The sequence below is a fragment of the Dromiciops gliroides genome, chromosome 4, assembly GCF_019393635.1.
Source record: "Dromiciops gliroides isolate mDroGli1 chromosome 4, mDroGli1.pri, whole genome shotgun sequence".
Lineage (NCBI taxonomy): Eukaryota > Metazoa > Chordata > Mammalia > Microbiotheria > Microbiotheriidae > Dromiciops > Dromiciops gliroides.
Window position 1 is genome coordinate 463336816 of NC_057864.1, and position 27965 is coordinate 463364780.

Here is a 27965-nt window from a genome sequence, read left to right on the forward strand (position 1 = left end):
ATCCTTTCCCATTCCCTTTTAGAATAAAGTGATACTGTGCTTCACTAATGGCTTTTGGCCCACTCCATATTAAGTATTTGAAATAGTATATATCTTACTAGCTTCTATTAGCTCTATAGAAGTTTGCATGTGCCATAAGAAAAATGCCTTTCAGATCAGATTAAAATAAATGCTTCCATTCTTTAGCCAAGCCTCTGGCTTGAGGGTTGCAGGCTGTGACAGGGCTATATTTTCTTCAGTTGTGCTCTGCCCCTCCCCTTCTTGTGAAAGGAAAGACGATTATGGAGTTTATCGTTAACCTTGTCCTGAAAGCTCCTGGGTGGTGGCAGCTGTTTAAACTGAAGGAGCTCCTGGTGTCTTTGTCAGGCTCACACTGGCTGAGTGCAGCCTTGCCAGGGCTCATTTCACTGCACTTTGCTTTGGGAGTCGGAAGCAGAAGGGTCATGGAGCTGATTGTGTGAACTGCTAGGAGTGGCAGGAATACTTAGTGGCTGCACTCAGTTCCCTGTCCTTTTGGACACTGCTGCTGATGCCCTCCCCAAAGTTGGCCACTGTGTGCAGACAGGAAGAAGTATTGTACAGTTTAAAAAAAGGATGTGTAACATCTTTGCTCTGCCCACTGAGGTCCTCAGAAATATTCTTGTATGTCTCAAATGCAAGACTAGAGTGGAGATCATGATAGTAAACATTGAACTCGGGTCGGTTTGCTCAGTTTTTTCAGTCTTTGCTTCTTCGTTGTCATCGTCATCTGTCCCTCCCTCTCCCCCCCACCCCCCCAAGAGAAAATAACCAGGTTCTTGTTATTTTTAAAGGCCTTTTGAATCATAAAAAGGACAAATTCTCGATAGTCAATTTAGAGAGGTTTCATTGTTTTAGGTTAGTTGATGTATACACCTGTTGCATTTAAAAATAGTCTAGGTGTTTTTATGGCTACTAATTCTTTTGTTATTAAGTAATTTGTGCTAAAGAAATACTAGTATATCATCAAACCAAGTCAACAAATATTGATGAGATGCCTTCTCTCTGCTTATGCAGAATTCTATACTAGGCAAACCAAAAAAGCCCCCACCCCAAACCCCTGCTCTTAGGGAGTTTACACAGGCTGGGGAGGGGGGTTGCAGGAGGAATATACCAGCTATACAAATATAGTATACTAAAAAGAGGAAAGGAATACCTAGAAGTGCAGGGAATCCAAGAAGGCTTCTGGGAGGGGGGTTGGACACAGCCACGTACCCACCCCATATGTTGGAAAGTCTTAGGTGGTTGTTGATTATTATTCCTTACCATGTAATTTCTTTCCTCTCTTACAGTAGTCCATGCAGAAGTGGCTTCATTCATACAGATGAACCAAGGATTGGGACAGCAGTGTAAGCCCAGATAGTCAGATAGCTGACTGCCCAGCAGGATGCCATCAACTAGCCGAGCGGGCAGCCTGAAGGACCCAGAAATCGCAGAGCTCTTCTTCAAAGAAGATCCCGAGAAGCTCTTCACAGATCTAAGAGAGATAGGACATGGGAGCTTTGGAGCAGTATATTTTGTGAGTATTTACTGAGGGGCTGCTTTATGTAGCACGAAATAGAGTGGGGAGTATAAAGGGAATTCACAACAGTGCCCCTGCCCTGGAAGCTTGTTACCTGGTTGGGGAAGGAGAATGCAGATGCATCATATGACTGGGGCACATTTTACTTTTGTTTTTTAGATATTTTATGTATATGGGCATCCCTCAGAGATATTGCAGAACACCACAACAAAGTGAATAACAATAAATAAAGCAAGTCACACACATTTTTTGTTATATTTACACAATACTGTAGTCTATTAAATGTGCTATATAGTATTATGCCTAACAAACAATATATATACCTTAATGGGAAACAAAATTTAATGTTAAAAAAAAGCTAGCCATCATCTGAGCCTTCAGCAAGTTGTAATCTTTTTGTTGGTGGAGGGTCTTGTCTCGATGGGGATGGCTGCTTAGACTAATCAGTAGTGGTTGCTGAATGTTGGGTCAACAGTGGCAGTTTCTTAAAATAAGACAACAGTGAAGTTTGCTGCATTGATTGACTCTTCCTTTCACAAAAGATTTCTCTGTGGCATGCAGTGCTGTTTGATAGCATTTTGCCCACAGTAGAACTTTAAAAATTGGAGTTAATCCTTTCAAACCCTGCCACTGCTTCATTGGTGAAATTTATGTAATATTCTTCAATATTGTTGTGCTTGGGGAATAGAGAGGCCAGAGGAGAGGGAGAGACAGAGGAGAACAGCAGTTAGTTGGAGTAGTCAGAATACACGTGACATTTATTGATTTTTTTTGCCATCTTATATGTGCACGGTTCATCATACCCCCAAAAGAATTACAATAATAACATAAAAGATCACATATCACTGATAACCCTAAGAGATATAATAATAATGAAAAAGTTTGAAATATTGTGAGAATTGCCAAAATGTGACACAGCAACACAACGTGAGCTTGTGCTCTTGGAAAAAATAGTGCTGATAGACATATTTGACTCAGGGTTGCCGCAGATCTTCAGTTTGTAAAATCAAAACAAAACAAAACCCAAAACAGTATCTTCAAAGCAGAGTAAAATGAGGCATGCCTGTAGGTAGGTAGCAATGTCATGAAATGTTGAAAGCCGACTGGAGAGAGCATTATTTTGGGGGGTATAGGCTAGATATTATGTATCGAACATACGATTTTTATTTTCCTAGTAATAATATCTCCTCCACTGAGTCTTGCTCTGATGCCATATTTGGATCTAGAGAAGTCACCCTAGGCTCTCAGAGGCTCTACCAGCAGAACATAAACTTAGGTTTTATCAATGTGGGAAGGCATAAGGTTTCAAAAGATTTATTACTAGGCTGACTGCAGTGGGAGGAGTCCTTTGGCATGAAGATCTCTCTAAAGTCTCAGTCAGGAGAGATTGTAGGTGGGATCAGGGGAAGATGGGTTCTTGAGCTGGCCAAATGAAAGGTCCTTAGACTAGCTTAGTAATGCCATTTCTTAGAATTGTTTTGTGGGGGGCAGCCAGGTGGTGCAGTGGATAAAGCACTGGCCCTGGATTCAGGAAGACCTGAGTTCAAATCCTGCCTTAGACATTTGACATTTACTAGCTGTGTGACCCTGGGCAAGTCACTTAACCCCCATTGCCCTGCCCACCCCCCACAATTATTTTGTGACGGCATGAAATCAAGTGCCACCCTTAAGAACGATTATTTTCAAAGCCCTCTGTTTAGCTCAGAATTAAAATGAAATAATTTGTCTTCATAATGTGGAAACTTGAACATATGACAACTGTGCAGAATGGAGGGTTTGTGCTGGTGAGTCAGGTAAAGCAAAGGTTGTTCTTACCTTCTTTGGCATCAGATTTGTAACATTAACCAAAATACCATTCAAAGGGAACACATAGATTCTCTCATTTTACATAGAAGGAAACTGAGGCAGGCAGAGGCAAAATGACATACATAGGCAAAGTCCCACAGCCAGGGTCTAGACTGTAACCAGACACTGACCAAGGCATGTCTCCTCCTTGGGCTGTAGTTTACTCAACTGTAAAATAATAAGGAAAGTGGGGCAGCTAGGTGGCGCATTGGATAGAGCACCCCGCCCTGGATTCAGTAGGACCTGAGTTCAAATCCGGCCTCAGACACTTAACACTTATTAGCTGTGTGACCCTGGGCAAGTCACTTAACCCCAATTGCCTCGACAAAAAAACCCAACACAATAATAATAATAATAATAATAACAACAACAAGAAGGAAAGTTAACAGCTCCTACCTCCCAGGATGGTTGTGAATATCAGATGAGATGATGATTGTAAATCGATTAACACAGAGCCTGGCACATAGTAGGTACTTAATAAATTCTGTTCCTTCTCCCCACTTCTTTTCATTTCCCTCTCTTTTAGCCAGGGCTTAGATCTCTTTCCTCTACACTGCTTATTTTCTGCATTCTGCTTTGAGGCTTTTTTTTTTGTTGTTGTTTAAGATGAAAAATGTAATCACATCAATCTTTGCCTATTCAGGAAAAATCTGTAGAATGACTTTCAGAAGCATTTTAATATAACATGGTTTCAGCACAGATCAGCTGGTTGGTGAAGGTGTCTTGCCCATTTAACCAGCCCTGAGCTCTGACTAAGGACAGGCCAGAGGTCATCTTCAACCAGAAAGAAACGACTGAGTTGGTATCATTTTCTGCAAACAACTTTGCTGATAAAATGTGAACAGTGAAGATAATGAAAATTGAGTGGTGGTGTTTTAATGCTCTGGATTTCTGCCTCCTTTAGCTTGGGAATGCTAGAAAGAGGTGACTGCTCTTTGTTGCCCTCCTGGGTGTCATGGAAGAGCTGATGACCTAAGCAAGCTCTTCCTGGAATCTTAGTTTGCCCAATGAGGGGCACTGTGTGCACCCTTTCTTTTTAGGGAGTTGACTATTCATCAGAAAAAGAAAGTTTTGTGTTTTCTAACTTCCAATTCCACGATAGTGGCCTTTATTGTCTCAATTTTGTTTGCTTTGATGACCCCCCTACTTGCCTAAGTTTTATTTATTCTTGGTTTTTCTTAACCTTTTTTCTTTCTTTTTTTTTTTTTAAAGTGTTTTTCCCCTCCTTACCAGAGGAGAGCCATAAGGAGGCTTCTAAGCTAATAGGGATGCAAGAAATCTTCATATTCAGTTCCCTCATTTTACAGGCTAATAACGGTTAAATGACCTACCCAAAGTCATTTGGTTTGTAAATAGTAGGCTCCAAACTAGGACCTTTATGGCTATTAAGGGAAGACAACAATCATTTATTAAGTGCCTACTATAATGCTAAATAGTGTCCTAATCACTTTACCAACATTACTTCATTTGATTCACAAGAACAACCCTATGAGCTAATAGTTGCTATTATCCATTTTACAGTTGAGGAAACTGAGGCAAATAGAACTTAAATGACTTGCCCAGGGCCACACAACTAGTAAGTATCTGAGGCTGGATTTGAACTCAGGTCCTCCTGACTCCAGGCCCAGTGCTCCATCCATTGTGCCACCTATCCGCTTCCAGTTCAAAGCTTTTTCTACCATCCCAGTGTAGCTATGGTCACATCTCTGGAGGAAAAAATAAAATTTGAAGATTAACATCCAATGTTTTATGACCAACCAAAAAAATTCAAGGTAATACTGTAGTAAAACAGTAACTATATCTCTCCTGTTCACTTACATGCTATACATTGTTTTGTTTTGTTTTCATTTCTGTCATTTAATAATCTTTAACCTTGTAGAAGAGGCTCTTTAATTAATTCAACCAGCTTCCATTAAATTTCCCACCCAGACCTTGCTCCTAGGATCCTAAATCTCCAAGGAAATAATTTTATATTGTCCTCAAGTTAATTTCCTTATAAATTCTGAAAAGTTGTTATTCTGTGAGGGGAAAAAAAAAGAAGCAGAAATAGAAATTACCAAACACTCAGCTGAAAGGGATTACTTTACAGTAGCTAACTTTAGCATTCATAATCGGTAGAGGCTAAAGCCAATGAGATAATAAAACTAATTAAATTCAATTGAAACTTTGATTCCAAGTGTTTAAAAAGTTCTATACCAACTCAACCAATAAATATTTCATGAAAACCAACTATAGCAGACCAGTGGGCAAAGAAGATGATTATTAAAATTACCTTTAGTTTATTTTGTGTTGGTAACCTCAATAAAGGAAGTATTACTTACTCCAGCTTTTGTTTACATATACCTACTGTGTTTTATTGAAGTAAACATTCCTGACAGTATCAGTCTATTCTGTTGACTTCCCTTCCCACCAGATTTTTCTTTCTAAAGATACAGAATGTTGCTATGAAAATCCTCTTTTTTTTTTTTTTTAAAGATAAAGAAATTCCACCTACCCACTCATACTTTCCTCTGGAATAGTGAACCTAGATCCCAACAGGTTAAACTATATAGCATGAGTAACCTCCTAAGCTTTTTTAGAATCAGGTCCAATTAGAAAATGGGCCCAGTGATGCTTACATTTTGTTTTACAACATATGTAAGACCAATTTTTTTATATTATCCCTTATAGCATTGTGGGAGTTTGCTCTTGAAAATAATCATGTATGGTTAATTCTTTTGATAAATTAAATTTTACAAATTATAATTTTCATGTGTTGCAGAGGGGTACATTTGTAGTTTTATGTCATAACCTATGTTGATTTGAGACAGTAGAGAAGGATGACCCTGTCAATATAGGCATTTTCTCATTTGTGAAGGCTTGACTTAAAAACTTACCCCTAGTATGAATGGCAAGTCTTTACAGGGATCCCTCTGAAACCATCTTTTTGTGCTTACCTTTCTTTCTCACTATGGATGGTGAAGACGGTCAGTATATAGCCTGAAACATCTTTGGTAGTGTCCCCGTCCCAACATAGTACTTCTTCCTCTTGGTATTGCAGTTCATCTTTGTGGACACAGGCTTGCCAAGACAGTGAACAAAATGACCTTGAATAAGTCACTCAACAGGTATTTGTTAAGCTCCCACTTTGTGCTTGGCCTAGTGGTATACACTGGTGATACAGAAACAAAAATAAAAATGAAACAGTCTTTGCCTTCAAAGGAACTAACGCTCTCTTGAGAGAGACAACATAGGCATAGACCAGTGTTTACACAGTGAATTCAAAGTGATTTGGGGTCAGGTGAGAACATTGGTAATGAGTGAGATGAGGAGAGGCCTGATGTAGAAGGCTCACTTAGGCTGAAATTGGAGAGAATCTAAGAGATGGAGTCTGGGTGGATGTGGAGAATAGCCATTCTGTTTATTGGCACAGAGAAGAGAGAGTAGTATGCATGAAGAACAGCAAGAAAGCCAGGCCACTTTGGCTGGACTGTATAGTGTGTGAACCATAGAGGAAATTATATATAATAGTCTACAAAGGCCAGTTTATTAAAGGCTTTGAATGCCAAACAGAGAAGCCTTGTGGTTGATCCTGGAGATAATAGGGAAGTATTAAGGATTCTTGAGCAGGGCAGTGACATAGTCAGAATAGAGGCTTACCATGAATAGAGGTGGATCTTGACTTGAGGTAGGGAGGCAATATAGAAGGCTGTTGCAGTAGTCCAGGCAAGAAGTTCTGATGTATAAAATCTAAATGTGTGGTCGCCTTAAATTAGAAACTCATAGCACCAGTCTTTGGGGGCATTAAGCATTTATTAAAGTACAATAGGGGTTAGTTAAGCGAACATGTGGAGTTCAGAAGGAAAGACCCTACTCCCTGCACCTTCAGCGGCTCCTCCTTCACCCTCCAATGGAAAGCAAAGAAATATCCCCCATACTCCCTGAGCAGAAGCTCCCTGCAGGCCCGCCCAGGTGAGGTCCCCCCACGCACAGCTCCAAGCTAACTGGCTGGTAGCATTGATTGACATGACTTACAGGCAGTTCTATGAATAGATGTAACTTCTGGATGCTAGTCACATTCTTTTTCCTCAGGGCGGCACTGCCCTGGTTCTCACAATGTCTGATTCTCACAAAGTGATGAAGGCTTACAGTAGAGTTCCAGCTGTTGTCCCTAAGGGAATTTGGAGGCATATAGACCATGGAGGTAGGGGCAGGGGGGGAGTTCATCCTTTCTATGTTAGCACCCTGGCACAAAGCCCTGATGGCCTTATCCTAGTTTTGGCTATATTCTCCTTCTGTTCTTCACGCAGCTGCTAGATTTACCTTCATGCACAGATCTAATTATGGTACTATGTGATTCAGACTCTTCTGTAACTTCCTATGGATAATATATTTATTGAATGACATTTTTGCCTATGGAGTTAAGTTCAGACACCCAAGCCTTTAGTTCAAGGCCAATAAGTGTTTGAATTGAATTCATTACCATGCCCTTAAAGGTATGGTAGGGCAACTTGACTAAGTGCCAGGCTCAGAGTGGGTGTTCAATAACTGTTTGTTTATTGTTTGAAAAGATTACTTTGAAAACATATTCAGTTAATATCTAGCTGAAATTCCTAAATAGCTTTTATAACAGTCCTAATAAGATAAATTCAGGCTCCCAGATTGGAATTTTACTGTTCTGAAACCTTAGATGGATATTCTTTTTTGTATCACCATTTCTTTGGATCTGTGGCTTCATGATTGGCAACTGAAGCCTCCTACTTGTATCTCTAGCACTTAGTAGTACTTTGGTATGCAGAAGTAAATGCTTATGACTGTGCTTTTTCCTTTATTCAAAACTAACTAGTTGTGATTATAAATGAGGAAACAAACAAACTGGAATTCACACGTCCTTCAAAGCCTAGCCTATGTACTGTGACTAAAAAAATCCATTACTCCACAGCCAGTCGGGTGATGAATCTCTCATGATCAAGCTAGACTGGTGGTTTGACAAGAGCCTCCCACCACACCCATACTCCACGTCTTTCCAGTGGGGTAGAATTGTGCAGAGCTTGTGCTCCATTGGCACAATGTTTGAGAACACAGCCATTCCCCAATGGGACAACAAAGGGGGACTTTACTGGATGTTTGCACTTCTGTATTTTTTTAAAAATGGGAATGTTTTTGGAAACAATTATTAGGAAAATGGCTATTTCTGTGTAAGATGTAGCTATTTAGAGAATGTAAGTCAGAAGATCTGCATTTGGTTGCCAGCTTTGCCACTAGCTTTAGGCAGGTCACTTCACCTCTCCTGTGGTGGAGACGGTGGAACGTTCTGAGATGAACTCTACCGTTAAGTACTGATTTGTGTTTTAGTCGCTTCAAGGAGAAAAGGCTTGAATACTTCTGGAATTGCTCCGTTAATGGTTGAATAAATCAGAACTCTAGATAACCTTGATGGTAGAGTTCTTACAACAACTTGAATCATGGTTAGTTTTCTCTTTAATTCTAAGTGCAGGAAGATAGAATGTCTAAAAGTGTAGAAAGCATGTTCTGCATTATTCATGGTTATTAAACAAATGAACTGTAACAGTTCAGACACAAGTGTAAAAGTGAGATATATAGTCCAAGTAAATTAGAAGTAGTTTAATCTTAAGGAGATTAGAAATCTTTGTGGCCTGCTTCAGAAATATTTGTTTTGCCAGAACATTGTGATATTCAGAAAATGGCAGCAGTCATAGGTTTGACTTTCAGCAATTCATTTTACCTCTTGGTACCCATTTTTCTTCATCCATAAAATGAGGGTATTGAACTAGTTTCTCTTGAAAAGTACTTAGGATCTTGTACCTTGGATATTCAGTAGAATGAAAAGCTTTGAAAGTTTTTGTTCAACTATGAGAGAGAATTATAGCCTGCTAAATTATTGATAGCTTGCTGGCGTATGATTGTATGTAAAATTAACTTAGAACACAGCAGGGGTAGTGTACAAAGTTCAGGTTAACTTTCTACCTCACTATTTAATAGAGTTTAATAAAAATGTAAAAGTTTTTTTTAATTCTGCCATTGAAAATTAAACACTTTCTCCTCTTTTTCAATTCATATTGTTAGTTTAAATGATATATCACTAAGTTAGACTGAGGTTAGTCATTGTTGGTGAATTCACTCTTTTAAAACATTTCTTTTTTTTAGTCTTTGCTCTTGCCTCACCTATATTTTTTGATCATTGTGTCTTACCACATATCTAACTGCAGAGAATTGTGCTTTTTCTCCCACCTTTTTTTTTTTTTTTTTTGAGAATTGTTAAAGGTCTTTATTTACATTCTTGTGAGAATGGGCCATTCCCTAATGGAATGGCTCTTTTCCAACCCATTTAAAAAAAAATTAATTAGGAGTGGGGATCACCTTTGAATGAAGTGCAATCCTTAGGGATATGAATGCTGCTTTAAAAAATAAAAATGTTTTCAACAAGGCAGAGTAATCGGGTATCAGAGTAAACAGTATCAGAATATGTCTCTGAAACTGAACCCGAGTCTTGTGTAGCAGAGGAGACTGCCTCTCTAGATCATCAGATTGAGAAGTATGACATTGAGTCTCTGGTGATAGTAGCTGGTAGTAGATAGTAGAGATAATTGGGCAGACAGAGCATTAAACCAGGAATTGAGTGACCTATTGACAAATGTCACAAGTATTGTGTGACTGTGGGTAAGTCACCTGATCATTTTGTGCTGCTGATTTTCCATCTTTAACAAAGGAATAATCTGGTCCACTAGTTATTTAACTTGAAGGGAGATGGGATGATGCACGTAATGGATAAACTCTTCTAGAGAAAGAGTGTCCATTTAATTGGAACTGTATCACCAAGTGACTAATAAGTTAGACATACTTTGCATTTTTTATTAAGAAAACAAACTAATTATCTCCTTATAATATTGTTCTTGCCAAACCTTTAGAGATATAGACCTAAATAGCCTTCAGAACCATTGAAATTCAGATAATACCTTCATTACAAATTATTCTTATTTTATTCATAATGCAGTTTCCCCAAGGTTCTCTGTCTTCGGCCACATGACCTGTAGATAGTCATCAAGCCTTGAGTACTTGACCTGCATATTTATTATATATACTAATGACAGATGCCTCCACATCTCCCATCTCCTAGCCTAGAGGTTCCCCTGACTATTGTGGTGACTTCCAGCCCAAAGGCCTTCCCTGCTGTCTGAGGCCAGCAGCATCAGCTGATGGCCAGGTTCAGCCTCCTTTCTTGTCCTCTCGGGAATGTGTCTTACACATGTCCCATTGCAAACTCCTTTTAGATATTAATCCAGTCTTGGCTTTAAAAAGGAACTGGATTCTCAAAATGATTAAAGGATCTGTATGCTTACCTCCTGTTTTTTTCTGTCGTTAGTACTCACAGTTTAATTCTACTTTGAACAAGCTCTCCCAATGCAGCATCCTTCCTAGTCTTCTTTTCTAGAAAAAGTGATGTTGTGTTTTGGAAGGAGCCCTCTGCTAAGGCCAGCCTGTTATTAACTATTTGTGTGACCTTGGGTTGGTCACTTTACTCTCTGAGCCTAAGCTTCCTTTTGTATGTCATAAGGATATTGGAAGAGTCTGACATTTATGGTTTGAATTCTAGTCATTTCAAGAAAACTCACTTGGATCTCCTTCAAGTTTACTCTATTTGTCTTATTCTGTTTGGAAGCGCTTCAGATCTCAAGGTCTTAGTCATGGCAGATAAACAGAATAATAATCCTGGGGATGTATCTTTATCTTTTTTTTTTTTTTTTTTTGTGAGGCAATTGGGGTTAAGTGACTTGCCCAGGGTCACACAGCTAGTAAGTGTTAAGTGTCTGAGGCCGGATTTGAACTCAGGTACTCCTGACTCTAGGGCCGGTGCTCTATCCACTGCGCCATCTAGTTGCCCTGGGATGTATCTTTATCAGGGACAGAGGAAAGCTTCATACTTTGAAGTCAAATTAGATGTAATAAAAACCAATGTTATCAAGCCCCTCTTGGAGTTTCCACAGAAGCCTCTCTTTATCCTGTAATTCAACCTGCATTTCCTTAAGCAGTGGCATTCAAGATCATGTCAAGGCAGCCACTGTTTACTAAGCTCTCATTATATGCCTGGTCCTGGGGTAAGTTCTGAAAAAAAGAAAGGCCCAAAACAAGAAAACATATAAATAAAAGTTAAGTAAAAATACCACTTTGGCTTGTGTTTTCTCTATTTTACTTACAGTATGTTGTCATCGTTGTTTTTTTCAAATGAGAAATCTAAGGTATGGCAACTGCATTATGGTTAAAATCTCAACTACCTTTTTTGGGGGGGAGGGGCCAATGAGGTTAAGTGACTTGCCCAGGGTCACACAGCTAGTATGTATCAAGTGGTCTGAGGCTGGATTTGAACTCAGGTCCTCCAGAATCCAGGGCCGGTGCTCTATCTACTGTGCCACCTAGCTGCCCCCTCCACTACTATTTTTAATGGTGTTTTCAGTGGAACTAACCAATGAGCTTTTGGAACCCAATCTTTTAATAAAATTGGAGACTATATTTGGAAGACTTTCTCCACATTCTTGTATTTAGAATACATTTCTTGATTTAAATACACATTTATAATTTAGACTTGAGTATAGGCTGCCTTTTCATCACTTGATCTGACCTAATGGAGCTTATTTCATTTTTATTTTCTATTTTGTCCTTTTGTTTGGAGAGTAAAATAAAATAGGGAGAATTTTTGTCACCCAGGGAGAAATCAGCAGAGCTATTTTGACCAGATTGCTTTTAAACTAGGAACCTGCCTTATATTTAACAATTATGTTGGGTCATTGGTGAGTGCTGCAAGTATGAAGGGTTGAAGTGCAGAAAAAGAAGCACCCGTCAACAATACCATACACATCCTAGAAACCTCACACCTGTAATAGTGCAGAATGTCACCTTTGGCTCTTGCCTGGTACTCACTACAATTTACTTGCATTTTTTTTAGTTAGTATTCTTTTTTCATTGCCCATTATCATTTAGCCCTTGCTTGAGGTTTTTCTCCCCTGGATCTCTCAGAGATTTCCTGCTTGCTGTCAGAATCACAGATATGCTATAGGTATGCTTTGGGAATCCAAAGGATCTTTTAAAACTCTTTCCTTTACTACCCCTAAAGTTCAGGGTTGGGGGTTTTGGAGGAGACAGTGTACCATGACCCACACATGCTCATTTCTGGAGAAACATTTAAGAGTCCCTAAGATACCTACCAGTAATAGAGGTAGAGAGGAAAAGAAGGTACAGCCCTGTCTTCCTCTTGTATTTTTTCCTTCCTCTTCTCTCCCTTCCCTCACCAGAATTGGATAGGGACACTCTGGGCTGAACTAGAGATCAGACTGGACTTTGCTAGAAAGTTCACAAATCCTTCTGAATTTCTGATAGAATATGTTGAGGAGATACTTTTGATCAACTTTCTCCCCTCCTGACTAGTCTTTCTGTGAGTAAAATACAAGCAGCCACACTGACCGACTGACTCAGCCACTCACCCACCCTCCCTCCTTTCTTCCCTTGGTTTTTCAAAAGCCTCAAAATAAAATTGCATCATCTCCCACAGTGGGGGAGAGTGGGTGGGTTGGCATAGTAGGCAACACTATTTGGAACCTTGGAAACAGGAATTAGGAACCATGGGAGGACCAGTGTTTATAGTTCACTTATAGTGCTTAAATTCAGAGTAACACTTTCACAGATTCCATTGTTTGAAAAATGGATGATATGGCATTAGTAACTCTCTTCTTTTATGGTGTTGCAGGCACGGGATGTGCGCACCAATGAAGTGGTTGCCTTCAAGAAATGTCCTACAGTGGAAAGCAGTCCAATGAGGTAGGTGAAAGGATTGTTGTTCGTGCTAAACTCTTACAGTAGACTGATCTGGAAAGGATGTTCTTGGTATGCTCTAAAAGAGAATTGGACTAGATGCTCATGAGGGACCTTCTCAGCCTCACTGTGATCCTGTCATCCTGTATATAAGCAGACTGAGAATATGTTTTAATTTCATGTTTTTCTGATGGCTCAGCTAGTACTATGAGGGTGACCTTAAGGCAACCTCATGAATAGTCACTTACTGTACTGCCAGTGTAACATTGTATATAATAATAGACAATCCCCATTGATAGAAGGCCTGATAAGTCAGCTCTTACTGTTACCTTAAAAAATGGGCAAAAAGTTGCTCTCTTAGTTACTAGATAGTGGGACTAACACATTTTAAAATGAATGAAGACAGGGGGCAGCTAGGTGGTGCAGTGGATAAAGCACCGGCCCTGGATTCAGGAGCACCTGAGTTCAAAGCCAGCCTCAGACACTTAATACTTACTAGCTGTGTGACCCTGGGCAAGTCACTTAACCCCCATTGCCTCTCAAAAAAACCAAAACAAATAAAATTAATGAAGACAGAAAAACTTAATGAAGGCAAATGGACAGTCTGCCACTTCCTTACTTTAAAAACCTACCAACTCCTCTTTCAGCCACTACTCTACTGAGACTTCTTCCTGAAATTGTAGCTCACTTCCTTATAGCCCAACCCAGTGGCCTTTTTCAATCTTTATCTTTTATGCTGCATTTGACACTAGGAACTAACCCTCCTTGATACTCTAACCTTCTTTGACTTTCCTTGACGTGGCATGGGATGTATTTCTCTGCCTACCTCTATTTTTACTTCCCTGGCATCTCATCTTCTTCTGTTTCTTAAACGAAGTCGTCTTTCTTTCTTTTTTGAAAAATGAAGTTGTTTTTTCAAGGCTCTGTGCTTGTCCTTTTACCTCTCTCCTCTTTTTTTCTGAAATTGTATTTTATTGATAGCTTTACTTTACACCACAGTCTTAGTTTTGGGGCAAGCCTTATCTTACCACCAGTCAACCCTTGTAAAAATAAAATAGTTAGGCAAAAGCCAGTGAGATTGACAGCATGGTACAATGGATGAAACTCTGCATTTGAAGTTGGGGAATCCTGCTCGAATCTTGTCTTGACCAGTTATTGCCTTTGTGAGCTTGAGGACATCACTGCATTTCTTTGGGCTTCTGTGTTCTCAGCTGGAAACTGAGGGAGCTGAATGAACTTGATCGACCTCTAATATCTCTTAACTCTAAATTATTTATCTTATGACTGTGTTAGAGACCTCTGCCTCTGTATAAAACTCCCTTTAATTTTGTTGCTGTTCAAAATTTTGGCTTCCTTTTAGGAGTCTTGACATTATTGTTGCCCACGTTGTATGCATGTATTCTTATTTCAGTCTTGATCAGTTCGTGTTTCTCTGAATCCCTTATGTTTGTAATTTATTGCTACATTTACCTGCCACAGTTCATTCAGCCTTTCACCAGTCTGTGGGCACACACTCGATTTGAGGTTTCTTACTACCACAGAAAGTGGTATATATTGTTCCTTCACTTCCTTTTTTGACCTAGTTGAGGTTATATGCTAATTAGTGGAACGGGGGGATTACAGGGTCCAAAGAGGTTAATCACTTTTCTGTAAAATTCTTAATGTTTTCTTAAGATGGTTAGACCAAATTCCAGCTCCACCATCAGTATTTTTAGTGTTCTTGTCCTCACCAAACCCCCTCCAGCATGCACTGTGCATTGACTTTGTCATTTTATATCAACTTGCTAGCAAGAAAGTGAAACCACAGATTTGTTTGATTTGCATTTTTCTTTTTATTCATGATTTGGGAGCATATTTTCATGATCCTTTGATTGAATTTCCTTTTTTTTAATATATTGTCCATATTTTTTGACTATCGATTGAAAATTTATTCTCCTTCTCCCTCCCTTTCCCACCCAACCCCACCTAACCCCCAGTGCTTAATTAAATGTTCATTGAATTGGCTCATTCTCTTCCTGGGCTCAGTTTTTCACTTCTGTGCAGATGACTCCGAAATCTTTCTTTGCCATATGGGAGATCTCATCCTGTATTTCTAGCTGCCAAATAGATATGGCTTTACAAAGATGTCTTGCTCACTTTAAACTCATCATTTCTAAAATTGAACTCATAGTTGCCCCCCCCCCCCAAAAAAAAAGAAGCTCTACCTATTTTTAATGATGCTACTGCCACTTCATCCTTTTTGATCTGACCTGAAATTGAGAGTAATCTACTGACATGTTGTCACCTGTGATATCTAATTCATTGCTTAGTCTTGTATTTCCTTGCTCTAGAATATGTTCAGTTCATCTTACTCTACTTCCACCAGAACTGCCTTATTTCAGATCCTCCTATTTTCTTACCTTTTTTAACTGGTCTTCTTGACTTTAGTCCTGTACTTTCTTCAGTCTTTCATATGGCTGTCAAGGCATTGCTTCTGCCAGTCCTACTTCAAAACCCTTCTGTGATCTCAGTGGCTTATGCAAAATTATGCAATGAAATATTCCACAACAACCTGCCCTTTCCCAGCCCTCCACAGCCCAGTGCCTTTGGAGCTTTCCACTCTCCCCTCTCATTGCTCTCTTTCTTGTACTACACTTTCCAGTCAAATTAAAACTGTTCACTCAATGTCCTATGTTCTCTGCATTATCCTGGAATGGGCCCTTCCCCTGCCAGCTGCCTCACCCCCATTACTCTGCCTTTTCATTCAGATGTCACTTCCTGAATTCTTATAAGCTGAAAGTCATCACACCCTTCTGAGATTTTCTCCCAGCACTTTGTCTGGATGAACTTTCCTCCATTCTGCCTTGTTATTTGTGTGAATCTCTTATGCTGCTCCCCATCCACTGTCTTATCTTTTAAGGTAACACGGGTCTTGCTTCACTTGTATCCCAAGCACTAATACATCTAATACTGTTGGCATTTAACAAAAGTTTGTTGGGTTGGATTGAATTAAAAAGTGTATTCTAGAGCAGTTAATTAAATTCTGACTATTGCTGATGAAATTCATTTCAACTACTTAAGTAGTATCTTGGTTACATAAAACCCCAAAGTGAAAAAAATTAACTTTTATCTTCATCTAAAATGGGTCAACTTTTCATCTTAAAAAAATGAAGGTTAAGGACTAGAATTTATTTTATATTTTTATAAGGTATTTCATTCATTGTGCATAGATACTTGTTAGGACTGAGCACAATGAACACAGTTTTTAGTTGGCTACATGTAGAATTTAATAAAACGTAGATTGCATCACACCCTGAAACCTGCAGAGATGAGGAAACAGTAACAGTTCCTTTTTGGAAGGGCCATGGGAAGGCAGATAGATGGTTGGTAGAGTTTTGAATTAGTCCAACATCCTGCATATCGACTTGGAATATGCAAGAAACTTACCAAAACTATTGTTATGGGCACAGAAATCCCATCCTGAGGATATTCTCCAAATAGGTCAAAGACAATACCAAGATACACACAACAGCCCTTTCTAGTGGTTGCAAAAGAATTGCCAAAAACATAGATGCCTAAAATTTGCAAGTAGTACTGAATCGATGAAATAATATTATGGTATAGTAAGAAATGAAATCAGCATGAGGAATTCTGAGAAATGTGAGAATTTTTCTCAAAGGACACATGTACTCTGTGTTTATGCCAGTATTGAAATTTGAATTCTATGCCAATATGATGTTTTACTAAGAAAATTTTGATGTCTCGGCCCCATTAAAAAATCAGAAGTTCATATGTGCCTCCCAGTTAGCTTGCAAGCTACGTACACGTGTACTTGCCATGCCAGTCTCAATTTGAATTTCATGGTTACATTTTTCTGTTTTTCTTCCCCCTCCCTTATATCTGCTGTATGGTATCAGATTTGTTTATTAAGAAAAATATAACCTGTACCTACTTCTCTCCTTACTGTTCTGATTTCTGTGGGCTGTAAGTAATCTGTTCCCAAGAATGAAACAGGTTGTTTCAGTTTCTGTCTTTTTTCTTGAGTTGTATGTGCATACTTATAATACTTTGTGAACTTTAGAACAAACAAGCCAGGTCCATTAATTGACTAACAGTCAATTAACTTCATACATACATATATATATATTTGGAGCTGATAGGAACTTCTGAGATAGTCTATTCCAGCCTCCTCATTTAACCAGGGAGAAAACAGGCCCTGAAATGGTGAAGCTCAGGATTATCTAGGGAGTAAGTAGAATTGACCTTTGAACCCAGTTCCTCAGACTCTACACTCGGCACTCATCCTCTGTTGCCTCTCAAAAATGGAATGCAAACTGAGCGCAAAGAAAGTGTGAAACCTCGTCCATAGGTGCACAATCACCTGTGACTCTTTCTCTTTTTTTCTGAACTGTGCTCTTGTTAGAGTTGGCCAGATTGATGGGGATGTAAGTATCAAAAGTGAAAAATAAATATCCTGTCAACATGTTATTAGTTAGACCTGGGTTTGATTGCTTTCAGTTTACCATTTCTGCAGTTGTAGGTTTACAAAGTAAAACGGAAGCTAATATATATTTTAAATATTTAATATAATATAATAAATATTAATATATTTAAAAGGAAGGATGTGGAATTGATTGGGGGGGAAATTGATTGATGTAAGTTGCAATACAGATGGAAATAAAGTGACACACTGTTCAAAAAGAAATTTCAAGATTTATGGGTTTCTAGTAATGGAAGATGTAGATCTGATCTTCATTGTTATATTGATAAATGCAAAAGATTGTCAAATTAGTCATCCAAGGAACATTTGAGCTTCAGTTCTTTTGAATATGTGAGTTTAACGTGTACTTAGAAACTAAAATTATAAACAATAGCCTATAAGAAGAAATTGCTTCCGTTCTAGTTCTAGCAAAAAGGGAATTCCCTTTAAATTATTGGTGGATTTCTGGTTTTCTTTTTAGAGTCAGTTTCAATATAGGTAAGTGTTGTTTTTATCTTACAAGGCAACTTGGCATATGCTGCGAATACTTCGATCTGAATATTGTTTCTTCTCTTGCTTTTTTATTTTTTGAAGTCATCTACTTTTTTGTTTTTTTTAGTGAGGCAATTGGGGTTAAGTGACTTGCCAGGGTCATACTAGCTAGTAAGTGTTAAGTGTCTGAGGCTAGATTTGAACTCAGGTACTCCTGACTCCAGGGCCGGTGCTTTATCCACTGCACCACCTAGCTGCCCCTGAAGTCATCTACTTTTAAAAAACAGTCATTATGACCCCAGGCTGTGGTTGCCCAGCTACTTACCATTGGGTACATAAGGATAGTAGATGAAATAATTCCTGTTTTCAGGAGCTTATATTTTTAATGGGAGAAACCAAAGAGACATAGAATGTGAAGAATGTATATGGAGAGAATAAATACAAAAATTACTCTGATTAAATAAAGTTAACTTCATAAGTTTAGAGTTTTGAAATCACCTTTTGTCACAAACACATCATTACTCTCCCAAAGAGCCCTTGACTGACTGACTGACTTTCTTTCTTTCTTTTCTTTCTTTTCTTTCTTTCTTTCTTCTTTCTTATTCTTTCTTTCTTCTTCTTTCTTTCTTTCTTTTCTTTCTTTCTTTCTTTCTTTCTCTCTCTCTCTCTCTCTCTCTCTCTATACACACACACACACACACACACACACACACACACACTTTGTAGTCCTGGTACTTTTCTACCCTCAGCCAAAAATAAAGTTGGTTTCCAACAAAATCCAGTAGCAACACATAGAAGAAGACATTCCATTTAAAATAACTGTCGACAATATGAAATACTTGGGAGTCTACCTGCCAAGACAAACCCTTGAACTCTATGAACATAACTATGAAACACTTCTCACACAAAGTCAGATCTAAGCAATTGGAAAAATACTAATTGCTCGTGGGTAGATGGAGCCGATATAATAAAAATTATAATCCTACCTAAATTAAGCTATTTATTTAGTGCCATACTAATCAAACTATCAAAAATTATTTTATAGAGATAGAAAAAAATAATAACAATTCATCTGGAAGAAAAGCTTGAGGATATTAAGGGAATCAATGAAAAAAATTGAAAGAAGGTGGTCTAGTCATACCAGATCTCAAACTGTAGTATAAAGTGGTAATTATCAAAACAATCTGGTCCTGGCTAAGAAATAGAGTGGTGGATCAGTGAACAGAATAGGTACAAATTACACTATAGTAAATGACTATAGTAATTTAGTGTATGATAAAACTCAGAAGATCCAAATTTTTGGAACAAAAACTGCTGGTAAAACTGGAAAACAGTATGGCAGAAGCTAGGTATAGACCAACATCTCACACCATATATTAAAATAAGATCAAAATGGGTATACAATTTGCACATAAAGTGTTATACCATAAGCAAATGAGAGCATAGAATAGTTTATCTGTCAGCTTTATGGAGGGGAAGAATTTAGGGCCAAAGGAGATAAAGAGAGAATTACAAAATGTAAAATTGATAATTTTGATTATATAAAATCAGAAAGCTTTTGGACAAACAAGACTAATACAACCAAGATTATAAGGAAAGCGGGGGTCAGCTAGGTGGCTTAGTGGATAAAGCACCAGCCCTGGATTCAGGAGGACCTGAGTTCAAATCCTGCCTCAGACACTTGATACTTACTAGCTGTGTGACCCTGGGCAAGTCACTTAGCCCTCATTGCCCCATCCCACCCCCAAAAAAAGATTATAAGGAAAGCAGAAAAAGGCCTCACTTCTCATATTTACAGAACTGAGTCAAATTTATAAAACTGTCATTTTTCAATTGATAAATAGTCAGAGGATATGAACACCCAGTTTTCAGATGAAGAAATTTTTTCATATGATCTACAATCATATGAAAAAAATGCTTTAAATTACTAATTGATCAAAGAAATGCAAATTAAAACAACTCTGAGGTACCACCTCACACCTATCAGAGTGACTAATATAACAAAAAAGGGAATTATAGGATGTTGGAGGGAATATAGAAAACTGGGACTCTAATCTACTGTTGGTTGAGTTGTAAACAGATCCAACCATTCTGGAGAGCAATTTGGAACTAAGCCCAAAGGGCTATAAAACTGATACCCTTTGCTCCAGAAAAGTTTATATCTCAAAGATATCCAGAGAGAGAGAGAGAGAGAGAACGCTATTTGTACTAAAATATTTCTAGCAGCTCTTTTTGTGGTGGCTAAAAATTGGAAATCAAAGGGATGCCTATCAATTGGGGAATGGCTGAACAAGCTGTGGTAGATGATTGTGATGGAATATTATTGTGCTAAAAGAAATGACATGGGGCAGCTAGATGGCGCAGTGGTTAAGGCACCAGTCCTGGATTCAGGAGTACCTGAGTTCAAATTTGGCTTCAGACACTTGACACTTACTAGCTGTGTGAACCTAGGCAAGTCAATTAACCCCCGTTGCCTGCAAAAAAAAAAAAAAGAAAGAAAGAAATGACAAGCAGGATGATTTCAGAAAGGTCTGGAAAGACTCACATGAACTGATGTATAGTGAAGTGAGCAAAACCAGGAGAACATTGTGCACAGTGACAGCAATATTGTTTGATGAAGAACGGTGAATGACTTAACTGTCCTCAGCAATACAATGATCCAAGACAATCCCAAAGGACTGATGAAGCATGCTATCTACCTCCAGAGAAAGAACTTATATTTATTGAACACAGACTGAAGTGTGCTCTTTTTCACTTTATTTCATTTTTTTCTTTTATTCATGTTTTCTTATACAAAATTACTAATGGTAATGTTTTACATAATTGCATTTACATAATATGACCTATATCTGATTGTGTACTGCCTCAGGGAGGGGAAAAGGGAGGAGGAAAGAAAGGAGGAATCAACTTTGGAACTCAAACTTTAAATAAAAATGTTTATTAAATTTAAAATAAAATAGGAGACCAAACCTAAAAAATCAGTGCTAGATATAAAACTAAAAGCTGTGATATCTGGGGAGGCAGAACCAAAATGACATAGTAGATCTAGAAAGTGCTCCAGACCAAGTCCTGATCAGGAAATCCCAGTTCTTTCTGTCAGCATAAGACAAGCTAGAGAGGTCTGCGGACATTGTGGATGGGGTCTGGCCAGGAACTCACTGCACAGAAAATCCCAACTTCCAGACGACAGAAGCTCTGCACCATGGCAATATGAGGTCTCCGTGTCTGGTGTGGGAACAGATTCCAGCCAGCAGCTGTGTCTCCTATTGCCCAGCTCCAGAACACATAATCAGAGCAGACTGACCAGAGAACAGCTTTTTTTTTTTTTAATTTTATTTCATAGATTTCCCAATTGCCTGTAAAAAGATTTTCTAACAATCATTTTTTTAAATTTTGAGTTTCCCTCCCTCCTGTTTCTCCCTGCCTTTGAGAAGGAAAGCACTTTAATTTAGATTATACATGTGAGGTCATGCCAAACATTTTCTTTTCTTTTTTTTAAAAATTTATTTTATTTGTAGTTTTTGGTTCCAATCTCTATCCCTCCTTCACTTCCTCCCCTTCTTCCCCCCACCCCCCCCAATGGTAAACGATCTGATTTGGATTATTCACGTATGATCATGCAAAACATCACCATATTGTGTCACTTTTTACAAGCAAATTAAATATTTTTTTTTAATGCAAAAAAAATGTAAGAATGTGAAAAACAGTCTTCAATCTGTTCCATCAATATCAGGTCTGTCTTTGTTTTTTTTTTGTTTGTTTGTTGTTTGATTGGTTTTTTTAGTGAGGCAGTTGGGGTTAAGTGATTTGCCCAGGGTCACACAGCTAGTAAGTGTTAAGTGTCTGAGGCTGATTTGAACTCAGGTACTCCTGACTCCAGGGGCCGGTGCTCTATCCACTGCGCCACCCAGCTGCCCCTCATACATGACTTTCAAAGCTTTTCTAAAGTCATCCTCCTTGTCATTTCTTATTGCACCATGCCAAACATTTTCATAGTAGCTATGTTGCAAAAGAAAACACAGACAATAAAACAATAAACATAAAGAAAGCTTAAAAGTGTACTTCCATCTGCATTCAGAGTTCATGCATTCACTCTCTGAAGATAGCTTTTTTTCATCATGGGTCCTTTGGAATTTTCTTGGATCATTGTCTGGACCAGAGTAGCTAAGTTTTTCACATTTGATTATTGTTATAAAATGGTTGTTACTGTGTGCATTGTTTTCCTGATTCTGTTCATTTCGCTTTTTAGTAGGTTATTCTGAAACCATCCTATTCCTTATTTCTTATAGCACAGTAGTATTCCTTCGCAGTCATGGACCACAACTTGGTCAGCCGTTCCCTAATTGATGGGCATCCCTTCAATTTCCAATTCTTTGCCACCACAAAAAGAGCTGCTAGAAATATTTTTGTACAAATATGTCCTTCAGGGAACAACTTCTAAAGCAAAGAGCCACTGCATAGCTCTGCCTTGAGGAGTAGAGTGAGATCTCAGCTCTAGCTTCAGTCCAGTCTAAAGCCTGAAGAGAATTATCCAGAGCAAGAATCTCACACCACAGGGAAACATACACTTTTGTCCTGAGTCTGCAGAGCTTTCCAGGTAGCTGAGAGCAACTGAGTACAGTAGCAGTCTTATCAAATGCTTAAGGGAGCAAGTCCAAGGACCTGTTGCTCAGATCCAAATTCAAGTCAGGATTTTGTAGAGCTCAGACCAGAGAGCCATTGATAAAGGCACTTTGTGAGCTCTGAAAGCTTATGAGTCCCCAGCCTGAACTATCCCTGAGATCCTAGGATGACACAACTCTGTGCATCAATAAGGAAACAACAGCAGGACCAGCCCAGACATTCCCTTCAGAATGGAGCAGAGGCAGCCCTGAAATCAAGTCAGGAAGTAGGCTAGAAGAATGAGCAAATGAAAAAGAATCTCATCATAAAAAGCAGTTATGTTGACAGGGATGGTCAAGATACATACCCAAAAGAAGGGAATGGCTTCAAACCATCTACTAAAACAAAAACACAAATTTATCCAGAATTTATATGAGAGTTGGAAATTTTAAAAGAATAAAAAATTTCTTCATAAATGAAATGGGAATGTGATAAGGGAAAAATGGAAAAGATTTGAGAGTTAAGGAAGAACAAATTGGAAAGGAAATTAATAGCTTGGCACAAGAGATACAAAACTTTCTCAAAAATTAGAATGGAAAAATAGAACATAATAAATTCATAAGACAACAATAAGTATTAAAACAAAATGAAAGGATTTTCTAAAAAAGAAGATGTAAAGTTTATTATAACAGATGCAACTGACATTGAAAATAAATCAAAGGGGCAAAAAAAGAAAATAAATCAAGGGAAGAAAATGTAAGGATCATTAGACTACTGAGAGCCATGACCAAAATGATAATCTGACAGACATATTTCAAGAAAGCATAAGGGAAAACTGCTCAGACCTCTTAGAATTAGTGGACAAAGTAAAAGTAAAATCTACTAGTTATATCCTGAAAGGATTCCCAAATAAAAAATCCCCAGGAAGGAGCTTCCAAATCAAAGAACAAATACTAGAAGTAGCTAGAAATAAAGAATTCACAGACCAAGGAGCCACAGTCAGGATTACACATCATTTAACAGCCACCACAGTGAAGGAGCAGAGAACTTGGAAGACAGTATTCCAGAAGGCAAAGAATATAGACTTAGAGTCAAGAATGTCTTGCCCAGCAAAATTGGATATAATTGTTTGGGGTGGGGGAATTAATACACTTTTAATGAAATATGGAGACTTTTAGGCATTCTATATGAAAAGAGCAGAGCTTCAAAGGAACTTTGAAGTTAATAAAACACAAGAATGGAGAGAAACAAAATGCTCTTTTTGTGGTGGCAAAAAGAGTTAGAAGCTGATTGAGTGAACATTCATTAGGGAATGATTGAACAAGTTACAGTTTTATATGAATGTTAAAGAAGACCATTGTGCTGTAAGAAATAATGAAGAAGATGATTCTTAAAAACCTATGAAGACTTGTATGAACTGATGCAGAATGAAGTGAGCAGAAACAGGAAAACAATTTATACAAAGTCAGTACTTTAAAGGCTGACAACTTTGAAAGATTATGAAGCACCCAAGTGTAATGACTAATTATGATTACTGAGGTCTCATGATGATGCATGCTACTCACCTAATGATAGGTGAAAAATCAGTACAATATGAAACTAATTTGGGTTTTTTAGACATGGATGATGTAGAGAATGGTTTTTTTAAAAAGTTTTGATTGGTGATACCCTGGAGAATAATACAAAATTGATTTAAGAAAGCTTTTGGTGGATTGATAGGTCTAACACTGAAACAATATAGTATTGAGTTTCAGCTGAAAAAACCTCAGTAGTATAATCCCTTCTTCAGGTAAGGTTTGAATCTGCTGTTGATTTATTTATAATATGTTACTTTTATTTGCAATCAGGTTGTAAAGCTCCTTTCAAAGAAGGCTTTAAAAATCTTATTTTTGTAAGCTAAATTGTTAGTCAAGTGTTATTACATTCATATGAAATCTAAATTTTTTTTCTTGATTACAGAAGAAAACTGAGGGACAGGGCAAAGAAAGGTAACTTGAGATCAAGCTTAAGCAAGTTGCCTCAGATTTCTCGGGCTTTCTCTGTACCTGATCACCCAGAGTGTCTTCCAAAAATAATCTGATAGATTCTGCATTATATTCTCAGAGGCCATTCATTGGGTTTAATCTATAGAGAAGTCTAAAACCACCCATTGGTCATGTGCTAGTGAAAATTTTAACCCTTTAGTAATGTTTTAAGAAAGTAATCTTCCCCCAAATTTGGGTTGTTTTATATATTCTGTTGGGTTGTGTAGCATCCATTCTTAATTAAGTCTGTATCTCTACCAGTGGCAGATACCACATTGTACATGGTAGGTAGGCTTGGATTCTACTTCAGCTCTTGTTGAAGGCAAAGATGTGCCCATCCCTATTTGCTCAACTAAATGCCAGATAAACTCTTATCCTGTAATATATTGCACAGAACTTGAAATAGCCTATGGAAAATATGTTTACACTGAATCTGTTTACAACTGCTTTCTAGTAACCCTTTGAATTTTGTGAAAAGAATGAGTGACTGGATGCCAGAACAGTTTCTTTAATAGTAATAGAGCATTTCTTATTAGAGTTAATAAGAACTTTCAGAGTTCTGTATTGGATGCATTATATATCAGCATGATTCAGTGAGTTAGAAAGGCCTAAGTTAAAACCTGAACCTAGAGACTTACTAGCTGTATAGCCCTGGACAAGTCATTTAGCCTGTCTTCCTCACTTTTCCTCCTCTGTAAAGTGGAGATAACAACATCTACCTCCCAGGGTTGTTAATAGGATAAAATGAGATATTATTTATAAAGTACCCTGTAAACCTTAAAGTACCATAAAAATATTAGCTATTATTATTAGAAAGAAAATTTTAGCTTCATAATCCTACTAATTCAGTGATGGCATGATTTAGTATGAATGACAGTCAAATCCTCAAAATAAGGTGGAATGGAATAAGGATCAGAACCTTGAAGTAAATGCTGGTCACTCAGTTTCATGTGTAGATGGATAGACTCCGGATCCCATGGCCATGGCTAGTAGAAGTTAGCTCTGAAAAGTGAATTTTAATTTCCTATTTTAATATCTGGTTTTAATGTCTTATAACAAGATCTTAGCCAAAGGAAATTTGCTTTTCTTGTTTAGAATCTTTCCTTGCAGAGCACTTGGTTTTAAAGTTTCAGTTGCTTAAAAGTAAGTTCTCCTGAATTTAGTATCTTAATTAAAGGCATAGTTTATCAGGAAGACCTGGCTTCAGTTTCTCTCTACTTGTACAAAATTGAAGATTAACATTTCAGGGAGACAATGTTAGGAGCCTGTAATTTATCGAAGAAACTTACTGTAAAAATTTATCCCAGTTTCCTGCTTTCCTTCTTATTTTAGCTGCATTGGGTTTTTGTGTGTCATTTTCTTTCAGTGTTTCATTACTTCGATTACATGTAAAAACTCTGATATTTTGCAGTATTTATTTAAAAGAAATGGTGTTAAATTAAGGGACTGGATTGGTCTTTGGAGGGAAGAAAACAAACCTAAATCCCAAAGTACCAATACTTTCTTTTTAAAAATTCTTATTTTGGGGGCAGCTAGGTGGCGTAGTGGATAAAGCACCGGCCCTGGATTCAGGAGGACCTGAGTTCAAATCTGGCCTCTAACACTTGACACTTACTAGCTGTGTGACCCTGGGCAAGTCACTTAACCCCAATTGCCTCACCAAAAAAACAAAAATTCTTTTTTTTTTTTTTTTTTTTTTTTTTTTGCGCGGGGCAGTGGGTGTTAAGTGACTTGCCCGGGGTCACACAGCTAGTAAGTGTCAAGTTTCTGAGGCCGGATTTGAACTCAGGTCCTCCTGAATCCAGGGCCGGTGCTTTATCCACTACGCCACCTAGCTGCCCCCAAAATTCTTATTTTTAATGTTCATTTTTAAAAAATAATTTGAGTTACACATTTTCTCCCTTCCACCTGCCCTTCCCCCTCCTTGAGAAGGCAAACAGTGGTATGGGTTGTATGTGAGAAATAATTATTAGTAAATGATATCTTGGGGCACCCAGTGATCTTCCCTTCTTTCTTAGTCCTTTCTCCCTCTCTCCCACTCAAAGCCAAGCTCTCCTTGAGAGATTCCATCATATCTCATCTGGATCAAGCCCAAACAGAGTTTACACAGGAGCCTTAAGTGGAGATAGATTCTTTTGTTTAGATAAGCTGAAAGACTTTGGCCTGCACAGCCACACCTAGACAGAAAATATTTTGGGTGAGGGGTCTACATTATTTTTCTGATGTCATGTTGTATCCTAGAACTTCATTTTAATATAATTCACCTCCCATCATGTCAACCAGTTAGATTTGATTGTTGTTATCATTTAGATTTGATTGCTATGTGATGGACCTCCTATATTTGGAAGGGTATATGAACTGAGACCCTACTGCCATTGGTCTGAGAGAGATGGCCTGTAGGCCTCCTTTTATTAATAAACTGCTGGCCTATTAATAAAATGATTAAGTTACTCAGAAACTATGTCTCATATTTTTGATCATCACACATAGGTTTGATGTCATGCCAAACATTTCCATATTAGCCATGTTGCCCCCTCTCCCCCCCCCAAAAAAAAACCGTAAGAAAAATAAAATGAAAAAAGCATGCTTTAGTCTTCACTCAGAGTTCATTAGATCTCTCTGCAGGTGGACAGCATTTTTCATCAAGGATCCTTTGAAATTGTCTTGGATCATTGTCTTGATTGGAGAACCTGCATTTTTTACATTTGGTCATTGTACAATATTGCTGTTACTGTGTATAATGTTCTCCTGGTTCTGCTCTCTTCACTTTGTACTAGTTGGTTTCTTTTCCCAGGTTTTTCTGTTCCAGCACAATCATACCACAGCTGGTTTAGCCATTCCCCAATTGATGGGCATTCCTGCTATTTCCAATTCTTTGCCACCATAAAAAGAGCTGCTATAAATATTTTTGTACAAATAGGTCCTTTTCCCCTTTCTTTGATCTCTTTTCAATACATACCTTTGGTCAAAGAGTATACACAATGGTTTTATTAGCCCTTTGGGCATAGTTCCAAATTGTTCTCCAGAATGGTTTGAACCAGTTCATGACTCTACTAACAGTGAATCAGCGTCCTAATTTTTCACATTCCCTCTATTATTTTATCATTTTTCTTTTCTGTCATGTTATACAATCTGATAGATGTGAGTTAATACCTCAGAATTGTTTTAATTTGCATTTCTCTAATCAATAGTGGTATAG

At 38.0% G+C, this 27965-nt stretch overlaps 1 protein-coding gene across 1 annotated transcript in view; it reads left to right on the forward strand.

Annotated features, from left to right (window-relative positions):
• TAOK1 (TAO kinase 1) overlaps window positions 1–27965 on the forward strand; it is a 144705-nt gene that overhangs the window by 77695 nt on the left and 39045 nt on the right. Inside the window, 3 exon segments of the mRNA XM_044004206.1 lie at window positions 1311–1537; window positions 13125–13161; window positions 13164–13195. Of these exon segments, the coding sequence (XP_043860141.1) occupies window positions 1406–1537; window positions 13125–13161; window positions 13164–13195 (201 nt within the window). The 5' untranslated portion in view covers window positions 1311–1405.